Consider the following 14894-nt stretch of genomic DNA (forward strand, 5'->3'; position numbering starts at 1 on the left):
GTCAAGCCAAGTTATGAATTGTACCTAAAAGCTTTTTTCCCCATCTTTATTTAATGAGTAGTTATATTGGGCTTATTGTCTTTTCTGATTGAAGTGTTTCTATTTTCATATTTTCAACTTGTCCCTCTGCCAAACCCCCTTGACTGTGGACCTTAGGAAAGTTTGAGAAAATGGAGAGTTGAAGGGAAAGAGAAAGTTCCAGCAGTTTCCCCAGGAAGGCAGAGTGTCAACTTTTCCTCTCACCTTGCTTCTAGCCTTAAAGGAAACTGTATCTTTTGGCAGATTGTGAGGGGGAGAGGGCAAGGAGGCAGCATGTCCTTGCCCACCTTTGGTGCCCAGACTGCCCTCCCTTCCCCCAGAGGAAAATGTACTGTGAGGCAATTCCTAAAAAGCTACCACACAGTCCACACTGAGAAGACCAGCTCACTAGACCCCCTTTGAAACCCTTGCCCAGACCAGAACTTAGGTCCCTCCAACTTCAACCTTTGCCTAGGAACCCTCAGTTCCATTAGAAGCTCCTGCCTCCCCTTTCACCATTCTATCATGTCTCAACTTGGCCATAACTCTACCCTCACCCCACCATGAAGCCCTACCTCCTCACTGCCTCCTTCCTTACAAGAATTCAGTGGCTGACAAGTAACTGTTAAATTTCTTGTCCTGGTATAAATTTCCCTGCCCTTGGGCAAAGTCACTGTCACAACACAATAGTTACTACTCTATAGCAATACTTATAGGCAGGCCCATCCTCTGACATAACACTTCTCAGTCCTTTCTTACCCAATTGCTATTCTTATATTCCTAAAAAGCCCTCACCTTGGTCTTGCCCAGTCTCCCCACTTTTCTGATCTTTTCCTCATTGCTTTGGTAGCTGAAGTTGTGGGAATTGCCTCCCAAGGCAACCTGGTATATCTCTACATATATAAATATTCATGACTTTGAAAGTTTAACACATACAACATCAAGATGTTGCATGAACTAAGAAATATGGAATCTTATTTTCCAAACTTTAGATAGCAACCTTTGAACAGATGATGTAATTTCTCAATGAGTGTATTTTACCAAAGGTTATTACAACTGTGCATGAAACTGTGGTGCCCATTCCAATAATATTCGTGTTCTTTTTGCAGTGTCAAACTTTATATTTCTCTTTTAACTTGGTTTATTAATATAATCCTTATTCAGAAATGAGCTTTTGTGGGGGGGAAAATCAATAATTACCTTTGTCACTATTTATTTAATGAATGTATTAAAAGACTCCATTAAATTATAAATGCCTCGTTACTGATATCTTTATAATAGATTTTCAAAATTATGCTGTGAGCCAGTTATCCATTTCAAAGAAGATACAATGGAGAGATCAGCACATGCCCAATGAAATTACTCCTGATTTGGCTAATGCAATATTCATGAGAATTCTGTGAACATGATCACATTTAATCCTAGAAAATAAGAATAAAAATGAACACTTTTAAATTCTAATTATCTCTTAGTTGGAAAGTTCAGAATTTTTTATTGTTTTTTATAATTGAAATGACTCAGTATCTTGTCAACACAGGCAACTAGATAGAGGGAGCCAGGTGATGCAATGAATAGGGCACAGGACCTGGAATCAGGAAGGCTTGAATTCAAATATGACCACATACACTTACTAGTTGTATGAGCCTGAGCAAGACCTTTAACCTCTGTGCCTCGGTTTTCTCAACTATAAAATGGGCATAATAACATCTCTCAAAGTTGTTGTGAAGATCAAATGAAATAATTTTAGCACAGTCCTTGGCAAATAGTAGGCACTTAACAAATCTTTGTTTCCTTCCTTCCTTCCTTCCAGCACAACAGAGGTGTGAGGTAGAAATACAAATTCCAAAAACAAGCCGCCCATTTTAAGCCAGTTGATATACATTGAATGAATTAATTCCTTTTGTAGTCTATATGAATCATTTCTTAATTTTTCTTTGGAGAAAAACAAAATCTTTTCCCAATAACTCCAGTATTTAACAGGACAATAGGAATGATATTTATTTCATTTCCACATGCTTTTAATATCTCCAGTAAGATCTCTGTATTCTAAAACTTTATTCCATGGAGTTTGGAAATTATAAATATTTAATATGATGACCCCTTTTTAAAAAATGTTGTTCTTCAGTGTTTATGTCTGATATCTGCATGGTTGTGGGAAGCAGTGTTTTTTATATAATGAATAATGCTCCAGACAAGCAGTTTATTTTTTCAGTTGTCAAGGATAGTTTGGAGTCTGTGCTTGTAGTACTGGGATTTGTCTGTTAATTTATGGTATATAATGCTAATCTACTGGTTGTGGTTTTTGAAGTAACTTATAAAGGCTAATTGTGTGTATATGTGTGTATGTGTGAGGCTTGAAATGATATGTCAGAAAGGTATCCTTTATACCATTCCTTTATGCAAATCTTCATGACATTCATTTTTTCAAAGCTTCTTTGTTGACTTATTATAGGTTAAGTTCATACGAACATTATTCATGGAAGCCTTTTGATTCCCTTATCATATCTTTTTTTTTTTGTGGGGCAATGGGGGTTAAGTGACTTGCCCAGGGTCACACAGCTAGTAAGTGTCAAGTGTCTGAGACTGGATTTGAACTCAGGTACTCAGGAATCCAGGGCCAGTGCTTTATCCACTGCGCCACCTAGCCGCCCCCTCCCTTCCTTATCATATCTTAGTTTAGCTGCTCCATAGGCTTCATTCAGAGATAAGTCATTTTCAGTCACTTTTGACAAACCCAATAGGGACAAACCTTTTACTATTGCTTTGGGAAAAGAGGCTTGTTTGTTCTAAAATCATTTCTGTAAAATTTTAACTTGTTTATCATGAACTTTTAATTGTTGAATAAAAGAGCTAAGATTTAGCCTAATCATCTGTAGTTTCAATGAAAGCATCCTTGGTACAAGTCCAAAAACTCCAGATAGAAAAATGAGGGGAAAAAATGTGTGTATGTATATATGTATATATGTGCATGTACATATATAGGGCACACACTTGTACATACATATTTTAGGGCAGCTAGGTGGCACAGTAGATAGAGTGCCAGATCTGAAGTCAGGAAATCTCATCTTTCTGAATTCAAATGTGGCCTCAGATACACTGTTTGTCTCCGTTTCTTCATCTGTAAAATGAGCTGGAGAGGGAAATAGCAAGCCATTCCAACATCTTTGCCAAGAGTAAAACCAAATAGGGTCACAAAGAGTCAGACACCACTGAAACGACTGAACAATAATGCACATACATATGTATATAGACATACCTTAATTTATTCCCCAATGATATTGATCTCAGTATATAGAAAAATTAAGAAGTTAGTTTTAAACAAAAAAATTATGATGCTATCATAATATTCCCCTCCCTAAAGGAAAACAAATGGGCGAATTTCATTAATATCCTTTTTTGTTTCTAAATCCAAAACCAACAAATTTTATTTTTCTATGTCATATATGGAAAATAAGTATGTGTCTTTCTTTGATCAAAGTGTTTTGATTTTTTTCTTCCGTAACTAAGTAATTGATATATTTTTAATAGCTATCTCCTAATTCCTTTGTGTCATAGAAAATGATGGGCCTTGATCTCTAAGGAGATACAGTTAATACATGAGGAAATTAACAAAGAGATGGGGGTGGAAGGAGGAGGGTGTTGGCATCAAAATGGGTAAGCAAAATGCCTTGCTGAGGTCAAACCAAAGAGTTTAGTGGGCCAAGTCGTTCTGGCAGACATATATATCAAGACCTCTAGCAGTGGTTGAAAGGATGTGGAAATTAAGTGTCAAAGAGATTTAAAAAATGCCATAGACATAGTACCTGCCCAAGAGAGACATAACTTCCTTTGCAATAATTTGTATCTGCATAACTTCATATTTGGGAAGAAAGACCATTGGAATAAAAGTCAAGAGATTTGGCTTCTTGTGCTTGTTCTGTGGCCCTGAGGAAATCATTCTACCTCTCTAGGCCTCAGTTTCCTCATTTTGGAATAATAAGTTTGACCTATATAGTATCTATGGCCCTCACCAGCATCTGATGGTTCTATGAACAGTGACCACATTGCCCACATTGGTATGCTTAAAGACAAGTGGAGTAAGCAAATATAAGCCCTTGCCAGTTATGTTATGTTAATAGCATAAATAAATGTTATTACTCCAATTTCACCAGTTATTAAAAAAGATAATTTCAAGCCTCATTTTTTTTTCTTGCTGGGGAAATGAAAGGACATGAAAAGTCCTGTGTATAAAGTCCATGAAAAGATTCCTGTTTACTTGGGCAATCATTCTCTTCAGTGGGAACCTCTGGGAAAAGAAGGCAAATTAATTCACTTGAAATTTTCTGATTTGGAATATCAATTATCCATGAAAGAGATGCCCCAGACTTAGCAAAATGTCAAGAACCTTGTCTCCATGGTATGCAACTCTTCAGAAGTTAAATATAAAAAGAAAATCTGTTGTTAAAAACACTTCGCAATACATTACATTGCATAGATACCATTCTTATCAAATAATAACTAATTAGCATTACTTCCTTCTGATTTCCTCTCCTTTCTTCTCACTTCTAGCACCAGGGAAAGATTGGAGTTAAATTTAATGTTGGAACAGATGACATCGCTATTGAAGAGGCAAATGCAATCATTAACGATGGGAAATACCATGTAGTACGCTTCACGAGGAGTGGCGGTAACGCTACGTTACAGGTGGACAGCTGGCCAGTGATCGAGCGTTATCCCGCAGGTAAGGCAGTGACTATCTATCTGTGAATGACTATGAAAAAAAAAATAAAGGACAACAAGCACTGTTTTGCGTCTGTTTCACCAAATTCCAAATACTTATTGCAAAGTTAGGGTCATTTGAATGTAATGCTATCCTAAACTGTTCTGGACACAGTATGTACTAATGGCATTGCATAGGGGAAACTGAAGGCACACTTTATCTTCTGTAAAATTCAAAACATCATTGAAATCAGTGAAATGTAAACCTAAAAGACACAACAATGTTAAAGCTCTTTTTATTGATTGTTAAACATTTAAACATTAAACAAAGGGAAGGTTTTGACAAAAGTAATAGAGTAAATTTAACAAAAAAAAACTTACTGGGAAAATATCATAAAATGTTCTCTTGGAGGAAATGTATCTATTCTTTTGATGCAATTGCTGAAAATCACAAAACATTAGGGAGGGCCACTGATGAATGGTGAAAAAGCATATAACTATTAATAGTTATTCATAATTAATTAAAAGTAAAATTATTTAAATGCGATCTGTGTTCTCTGTCACACAACCACTGTGTTCACAGGGAGTAACTGTCACTATTACTATTCACTTCAAATGTAAAATGTGCTTCTTGTTTCAAATAAGCACTGGGTCAGAATTAGTCATTTCAAAATCACCATGAAGCTATTCACTAAATTTGTCAGCACCACACCATTAAAACAAAAGCATTCATAAGCAGAAATATAAGCAAAGGTTACTTTTAGTTACACATTTTCTACCTCTTTAAAAAACCCACCTAACTTACCAAGGCCATAGTTTATTTAAAAGAAATAACCTGAAATATCCATGCAGAGAGGATTAGCTTTTGATTTCAAGGGTCTCCTCTCTCAATGTTTGAGTGCAAACTCTGCCCACTTATGCATTCTCTTTATTCCCTGCCTCTTCCCTAGTATAATAGAATAACAATCCACAAGCCTACATGTAGAAGAGAAATAAACTTATTTAAAACCAAAGTGAAAGAAAACATCTATAAAAGTCAGAATTATAAAGCTGGTCACAAGAACTAGCCTAACATGTCCAGGATGATCAATCAGGATGTTTTTTTCTTTGTCTAGGAAGTTAGTTAAATAACTAAAATCACTTTACTTTCATACTATAATCAATATGGTGCAGGTTATAAGAAGAATGATTTTAAAACCATCTAAACTAAGCCAGAATTAAATGTAGTTTTCTGAAAAAAAAAATAATAAACAATGTGTCATGTATTTAAAGATAATTTTCACATAAATAATAAGGGAATAGGGAACCTTTATTACCCCCATATATATATATACATATGTATGTTTGTATGTATACATATTTTTTAAAGAAAAAAGAAAAGAAAGGAAGAAAATAGGAGAGAAAGGGTTGCTTTGGAGAGAAGAAAACATTATGTCAGTTGAAATTGTCACATGGTGGTTTGGTACTACTAATAGAGCATAGGGATGTCTAAGAAGCTTATAGACTGGAGTAGACTAATTAGGATATGAATGTATAGCTAAATGGATATAAAGGCATGATTTTAAGGTAGCCATCATTCTAACTCTGTGAATGAGCTGGAAATAATAATGGATGATGGCACGTAGAAGCACACTAGACCACCCTTTAATCAAAGCCTTATTCATTTAAAGTCACAGCATAAATTAGACTATATTTATTGAAGTTTTTTTTTGAAAGATATTCCAGAGCAGGGAAAGAATTGTTCTTTCTCACCAGATCCCAAAGTTCTTCAAATCAGGGATCACCAGGCAACCCTTTAGTGTACTTACGGAAGTAATAGTGACATTATATTTTGTATAATAATATTGAGTAGTACTTAATAACGTATCATTTGGTTGATTATTAATAGCTTGCATTTGTATGGTACTTTATACATATTACATGACTTGACCTTCACGAAAACTCTGAAAGACACTGTTTATATCGACATTTTACAGATAAGGAAACCAAGGTTCAGATAGTTTAGGAAACTTTCATGAGGTCATGCAGATGATAGGGAATCTAGAGTGAGATTTAAATCCAGCTCTTTTTGACCCCAAGTCCAGTACTCTTTTGATGGTGCTGTGCTTAATTCTCATAAAGATACTGTGCTAGTCACTTTGGGGATCTAAATTGTTAGAGGAAACCTCAGGAATCTTACATTCTAGATGGAGATAATAGGAATATTATATCTATAGATAAACATATGTAAAGAACTTCAGTGAGCCAACATCATTATTTAAATATTATTTTTATTAATCACCAACCTGTGTATATATCAGTATAATAATGAGACAGCAACTATAGAAATCAAGTTTATAAGACCTGCTTTGGCAATATCATAAAGTCAAAACTGAATTTAAAATTTACAGAATTTCTGGAATTCATATTACAATTTTCTAGAACTAGTATTTTGTTGTTGTTGTTGTTGTTGTTGTTGTTGGGGTTTCTTTTTAGTTTTTATGTTTAGCAGTGAGAACCAGGATATCACTTTAGAAAAATGGGTTTGTGGTATAACTATTTTTAATTTGATGATTTGTCATTAAAAAGACATTGTTAGACTTTGGAATGGGTTGCCAAACTGATGCACTTAATACCGCGTCCTATCATCAGAAGGCAGGAACCAGTGAACTATCTTCAGATCTCCTTTAAGTGCTTGCACTGAAAAATATAGGTAATAAAGGTTTAAATTAGCAATTAAGTATGGCACTCAACCTTCCATTATTGGGCATTGTGGTAAGCACATTTATATGAAGCAATACATCTGCCAACTCCAGTGGGTCTTTAATGAAATGTGCCCAAACCATTGACCAGTGGCATTATCCCTAATTGTCTGGAAGGCTTTCTTACAGAAGCTAATTGTTATGAGTAGATTTTATCCTCTTTAGAGTATAAGCAATGCTCCTATAACTCAATAATCCTTGCTTGTAGAATAAACATGGAATTTTCTGAATAGTAAACCTGCTTTCCTGAGCACAAATTAAAAGAGAAAATGTCATGATGCACTTGCCTGTGAGGAAGAAGCTCCTTCTTGGCATTTGTCATTTAAAAGCTGAAATAGAATGCATCACTAAGCCCTGATTTGCTCCTAATTAGAGTTCCCTAGTAAAAGTTTTGCTCCGTCAATAAAAATAGAACTCTTCCCATTATACTAAATTGTGAAGCCTAACTTCATTTTGGTTGCTGTGCTTAATAATTTCTCCAGATAAATCACAGTTAACATTTCAGTATAACTCACAGCTCCTAAAGGAAAAAGGAAAAAAATCACATAATGTAATGAGGAGCCCTTTGTGTTCCACACCACAATTTCTAATATGCACTTTCCCCAAACAAACGAACCAAATTAACAAATATTTATTAAGTACATATTATATGTAAAGCTTTGGGGATCCTGCATACCTTATGAAGGTTCAGTTGATAGAACACCTAACTCAAAATCAGAAAAAAACTGAGTTCTAATCCTGACCAGACTCTTACTTGCCATATAACACTGGACAAGACACTGAACCTGTAGTTTCTGTAAAATGAGATTAATGCTAGTGCCAACCTCAGAGGATTATTTTGAGGATAAAATGAGATCATCTGTATAGTTTTGAAAACCTTTATGTACCTTATAAAATTTAGTTATTGTCATTATTTAAGGCACATTCCTTACCGCCAGGGAGTGTACAGTCTACTTAGGGAGAAAAGGTTCAAACACAAAAAGTTAAATAGCAATAAATACAAAGGTCCAGGAGCTGTCATGACTGATTATCTATCGAGTAGTATAGATTCCAGTAGAATAGAAGATCCTTTATGGCAAAAATTATTTTGTTTTTATCTTTGTGTGATACTATATTAGGTATTTAATAAATATTGAATTTGTTAAACTGAGGCAGGGACTGTACAGCTCCAAAGTCTGCTACTAGATCCATAGTAAGTGTTTGTTGAATTGAATTAGGAGCAATAAATACTTTTAGTTTAGAAGAGAAAGAGATCTCAGTGGGCTGGAGTGGTTTCGAACACTCATTTAGAAAGAAGGCATTGGTTTGGACCTGAAAGGATGAGTTGCATTTGGCTCCACTGAGATGAGTGAGGAAATAATTCCAATTAGGGAAACTATTTACATGCTAATGAAACTCAGGAAATGCTTTTTCTGTGACTAACTGAAATTCCTACCTCAAAAGCATGGCAAGTGCAAGTTAGTTTGGAAAGGTTTAAATAAAAACATATTAAAAGGGTTAATTTACAAATCTTAAATCAGTTTATATATGTAAAAGTTGGTAAAATGTTTTGAGTCTTTTCATGAAGGCTGTAGAGTGAGGAGGCAGGGCAGGAGGGGTCGGGAGGTGCAATTGGGATGATGTAGGGGAATGTTGAGTCCAGAGAAGAGAAGACCCTGATAGGCATCTTCTGGAATTTCAGGAATTATCCTGTGGAAGCAATATTATATTTGTTCCACTTGGCCGCAGAGGGCAGAACTAGGATCAGTGGGAGGAAGTTAAGAGACAAATTTAGATGATGTAAGGAAAATGTTCCAAGCGATTAGAGCCCTTAAAAAGCAGAATGGAATGTTTTCAGTGGTAGTAGATTCTCCCTTGCTAGAGATCTTCAAATTGAGTGACAACATATGGAAAACATCTTGCAAACCATAAAGCATTATGCAAATGATGATATGGTGGGAGATGATGATGGTGGTGATAGTGAGGATGATTTTATCAAAGTCTTGATGATTATTGAGTAGGTTGCAGAGGAGATGGTTTTTCAGATGGGGTCCACAGAGATATGTGTATTGATTTCAGGGGGTTCATGAACTTGGATAGGAAAAAAATTATATCCTTACTTTCACTCATTTCTAACTGAAATGTAGAATTTCCTTCAATTGTTTAAAAACATTCTGAGAAGGGATCCACAAGCTTCTCAAGGTTGCCAAGAGGGAGCATGATATACAAAAACTTTAAGAACACTTGGCCTAGAGGAACCCTTAAGTCCCTTCAAATTCCAAAATTCTATGATTTCTGTGCTATTTATCACTTATTGATGTCTAAATCTAGGTAAATTCAATTATAATAACATTAAGTACACATTAGGTGCTAAACATTGTGTTTAACTCTGAGAAGACACCGAGGACACAAACTCAGTTCCTGTCTTCAAGAAGCATACATTCTTTTTTTTTTTTTAAGTGAGGCAATTGGGGCTAAGTGACTTGCCCAGGGTCACACAGCTAGTAAGTGTTAAGTGTCTCAGGCTGGATTTGAACTCAGGTACTCCTGACTCCAGGGCCAGTGATCTATCCACAGCGCCACCTAGCTGCCCCAAGAAGCATACATTCTAACAGGGTATGAAACATATACACATGTTGGGTTCTACTGAATACTGGAAGACTCAGTAGTTCTACAGTTAGCCTTTCACTTAATTAAATTTAAAACACAGGATATAGCTAACGAACCTGTGTGTCATAGAATTGTAGAATCAAGAGCTGAAAGGTGCTTTGAAACCCAGCCCATTCCTTTCATTTTACAGGTTCACAAGTTGCTCTGTGCAGTTCCCATCATCCCTTAGCTATTTAATTATGGAGACAGGACCAGAGTCTTAGTCTTCTGGCATCTTATTTCTCTATTCTTTCACTCTCCTATTCTGGTTGACATCTGAAAAAAAGAGATGCTCTTAGATTTAACTTTTAATAATGCCATATATCACTTATCTACATTGTTTCCTACCAGACTCTGTTGTCACTCAGGGGGGAAATATGCATACACATACCTGCAAACACATTATCTTTTGGAGATTGAAGAAGGCAGGGGAAGTGCAGACTATTGCACACGCGCACGCACACACATTTATGAAACAGTTTTCTTTAATTCCAACAACTTTATAGGACATCAAAGCTATTTCATGATATTTAAGGAGTCTGGTAGTTATTGCATTGCCATGCCTATTAACTTCTAAATCATATTACTGAAGTTGAATATTGATTTTTCCTAACTTTTGTTAGAAGTTTCATGAGAATAAACCATAAAGATTAATGGATTGCTACTATATTGGTATTCCAACAGCACTAATAGCAGTCCTCTACATACAACATTTTATAAATATATAGGTACATATTTTAGTCACTGTTGCATGACTAAAGAGACAGAGGAGACTAATGTCCACAGCAGGGAAGAACTATTAGAAGACTTTTTATAGTTCTAGAGGAAAGAATAACTGTATTTAAATTAAAAGATCCTATGTCTTAGTTAAAAGTGTATACAAAATTATATATATGCATATATATTTATATACTTTAATATGTGCTTGTATTATATATAATATATAGCACACATACATTATTGTATTGTTTGTGTATTATATAATACATACACATATTCAATTATACATATAGAAAAATATAGAAAACTTCTAGGAACTTAAAATTTAAATTAGATTGGCAGACAGGGAATGGCAGACGTGGGTTTTATGTTATTTTATTTTTCATAGCCCCTGGGTATGTGTTCTAGTAAAAGGACCTAAATAGGGAAAAGCAAAGCAAACCAGCAAAAACAAATTTGCTTCATCCCTTAAATTCAGTGTCTAATAAATAGTTCACCAGGTGATGCCTCTTATTGTTCTGTCTTTCTGAAATGCCTTTCAGGTACCATCACAGAAATCTTGTTTGTGAGGGCTATATTAGTGACTGCCTTGACAACCTGTTGTACTAGAGGCTTTCAGTTGTTGAGATAAGTTGTCTTGGGGCCTAAGGTAATCACTGATTATAAGTTGAACTACTTTAGAAGTCTCATTAGCTGTTTATCATGAGACACTATCTTCCTTATTACTTTGTGTTTTTCCAGAAATACTGAAATTTAAGTATTGTCAATTATTTGAGAGGGTCAACATGCAGAGAGAAAGCTGACCTGTAAGTCAGAAAGATCAGGGTTCAAAAGTCTCACACATATTATCAGTGTGACCCTGGGCAAGTCACTTAACCTCTAAGAACATATAGTAAATTATAGAATTATTAAAGAGAGTTTTTTCACTGTGAATTCCCTATACCAACAAAATCACAAGGATCCCCTAAAGATTATTTGGTTGCTAATGGATCTGAAAATACTTCTTGTAGATGCCAATGGAGCTATGATTTCATCATTGTGGATATTCTCTTTAGTACTACAAATCACATCTTATATACATATTCTTATCCTGAAACTCTTATCCTTATTCTCCAATAAATCCTACATAGGAGATCTACCCAAAGGGCAGAATCTAGTCAAATTGATTAGATCTCTTGACATTCTGTGACATTACCTTTGCAGTCATGGGCTATCATCATCATTTTTGCTACATGACCAGCCCTGGTACTTTTCTGGTATTATTTGGTATTTATTTGATGATGCTATTGATGCTGCCTCATGCACACAATTCGTCATTTATAAAATTTGGCAGCTATTTACACCCTTCCCATTGTATATCTGCCCATTGCCTTTTGAATAAGAAATCCCTTGTCCAGTGCCTTCAAAAATTGCATTTTTTCTGCCAAATCATATATTTTAAAATAAAATAGTTTTGAAAATTCCCACCTGGGGCGGCTAGATGGTGCAGTGGATAGAGCACTGGCCCTGGATTCAGGAGGACCTGAGTTCAAATCCAGTCTCAGATACTTGACACTTACTAGCTGTGTGACCCTGGGCAAGTCACTTATCCCCAACTGCCTCACCAAAAACAAACAAACAAAAAAAGAAAATCCCCACCTACAAGTAAACATGGTAAGTTCTTTAATTCTTTTCATGCTTTAGTGAGTTCTCTTTTACTCTTCAACTTATGTGACTGGAAAGATGTGATCTTTTATAGAAATTCATCTGCAAAATTCTGCCTATTTTCTTCTTTCATTTTCATAAAAATATATTTATTATTCTCTTAACAATTATTATTAATTATTCTCTTAAGTTTTTGTTTTGTTTTTAAGGGAGAAGTAGTAAGAATACAGGTGGGAAGTTAGTAGCTGATAGTTTCTTTTTTTTTTTTTTTTTAGTAAGGCAATTGGAGTTAAGTGACTTGCCCAGGGTCACACAGCCAGCAAGTGTTAAGTGTCTGAGGCCGGATCTGACCTCCGGTACTCCTGAATCCAGGGCCAGTGCTCTATCCACTGTGCCATCTAGCTGCCCCTGCTGATAGTTTCTTGATTTCCTTTTTCAGTAGTTGTAAATAATTGATTTTTACCAATTGTTTAGTAGTATCTTTTCTTTCTCAGATATTTTCAGAATCAATCCTTCAATCACCTCAAAATTGTGTCGCTTTCACCATAGACTTCTTTTGTGTGAATACTATGTCTTGTCCTGCTTTTTTTTCTATCTTAGTTTTCTTTAGTGCCATTTCTAATTCCTCCTGTAGTACAATGGGGACTGTAATTTTAGACTTAAAATATGTTAGCTATGCTATCGTTGATAAAGAAAAGACATTTGAAGTAGAAATCTTGACATCTTTTCCATATTTCATCTATTTGTTTTTATCCTTCTACTCTCTTAGCATGATTTGATTTAACTAGAACTTGGGCTAAATTTTCTGTAAACTTGCCCCCCCCCAATACTTCTTGCTGTTTTATAAAGCAAAGCTACTCTTAGTCTTCCAAATGGTCCACTATAAATTTGCAGACAAATATAGCATCGCCATTGGTTGTCATGTCTCTCTATTTGTCCAGAAGATAAAGTGGTTTTCTTTTTGTCTTTTTTTTCTTTCTTTTTTTTTTTTTGGTGAGGCAATTGGGGTTAAGTGACTTGCCCAGGGTCACACAGCTAGTAAGTGTCAAGTGTCTGAGGTCAAATTTGAACTCAGTTCCACCTGAATCCAGGGCCAGTGCTCTATCCACTGTGCCACCTAGCTGCCTTCAAGTGGTTTTAAGATGAGGCATTTTCTAGGTTTCTTTGGTCTCTTTATTGTAGCAATTGTTTGTCATTATTTAAATAGTCATGGGACATAGTGATCAGACTGTGATAATACTGGTTTCTTTATTTCTCATATTTTAGCATCAATAACTTGCTTAAATAAGTATGTTTAGAATTGTTTTAATTGTGCCATATAGCTTCTAATTTTTATTCTTTTTGGAGGAATTGAAATTAATCTTTCCTATAACAAATCAATAACTTGAATACATAGCTGATTCAGAATTAGTTACCACTTCAGAAATCAATAATATACCGTATTATTAATTTAATTTTTGCAATGTTTTGGCATTTGCCATATTAGTACCTTTCAACCACGTTCTTGAAGAAATTGTGCTTTATGATATGGGTCATAGCAAATTCTTCATAAATGTCTCAGAGACTTCATCTTCTTCAATACAAATTTGTGTATAAGTATTTTTGTGGTTATATCTTTTTTTGCCTACACCTATCAGGAGTATTGCAATATAAAATCACCAAATGTTCCATGAAATGATTAGTATTATCTTAAAGCAAACCCTACTAGCTTCTTTATCTGCATCTCTGAAAAGAATCTGTGAGCCACCCTTAGAACTTGCTGCATCTTCTTTTTATCTTTTATTTTCATTTACAGTTTAGAATGTCAAAATTTGACATAGATTTCTATGGCAAAAGAATTCATGACTAAGTAAACATCCTCTTCTTACTTAGCAAAGTTGATCCTTAGAAAGGAGAGACGTCTATTGTTAAGAACCTCCTGCAAGACTTTTCAGCAGGATAGAAAGCTATCAGAGCTTTAGTCTACTAACATAACCTTTAAGAACTGAGGGTCACCTCCATGCCTCAATGGAGGCATTAAAATAGCCTTGCTGGGCAAATAAAACAGGAAATTAATTAATTTCTCAAATATTTATTGCCAACCAACAATGTGACAGTTAAAATTGTACATTTCAATAATTCAATTCAATGAACATTTATTAAGTGCATACAATGTTCCAGGCACTGTGCTAAGTGCTGAGGATACAAAATGAGGCAGATAAAAAGAGATTTGATTGTAAGGTCCTTTTAATTGGGAATTCTGACATGTTTTGTCTTTATAGCCTCAAAGGCTAGTCTTGTGGCTTACAAAAAAGAAGGTGGTTAATAAATATTTCACTAATGTCTCTCAAAACTCTTGATTCTCTCTTCATCATAAATTAAGAAGAGGGGTCTAGGATGACTTTATAACTCAATCAGAAACAAAATCCCAGTAAAAAGTTACAGTACAAAACACCCAGATGTATT

The 14894-nt window shown here is 35.0% G+C and overlaps 1 protein-coding gene across 30 annotated transcripts in view; it reads left to right on the forward strand.

The window, feature by feature from the left end:
- NRXN1 (neurexin 1) overlaps positions 1–14894 on the forward strand; it is a 1484103-nt gene that overhangs the window by 1244914 nt on the left and 224295 nt on the right. For all 30 annotated transcript variants that reach the window (XM_043990256.1, XM_043990261.1, XM_043990257.1 and 27 more), the window contains one exon: positions 4567–4738. In XM_043990256.1, coding sequence (XP_043846191.1) covers positions 4567–4738 — 172 coding nt within the window. The remainder of the gene's footprint in view (positions 1–4566; positions 4739–14894) is intronic.

Source organism: Dromiciops gliroides, chromosome 2 (assembly GCF_019393635.1).
Source record: "Dromiciops gliroides isolate mDroGli1 chromosome 2, mDroGli1.pri, whole genome shotgun sequence".
Classification (NCBI taxonomy): Eukaryota; Metazoa; Chordata; class Mammalia; order Microbiotheria; family Microbiotheriidae; genus Dromiciops; species Dromiciops gliroides.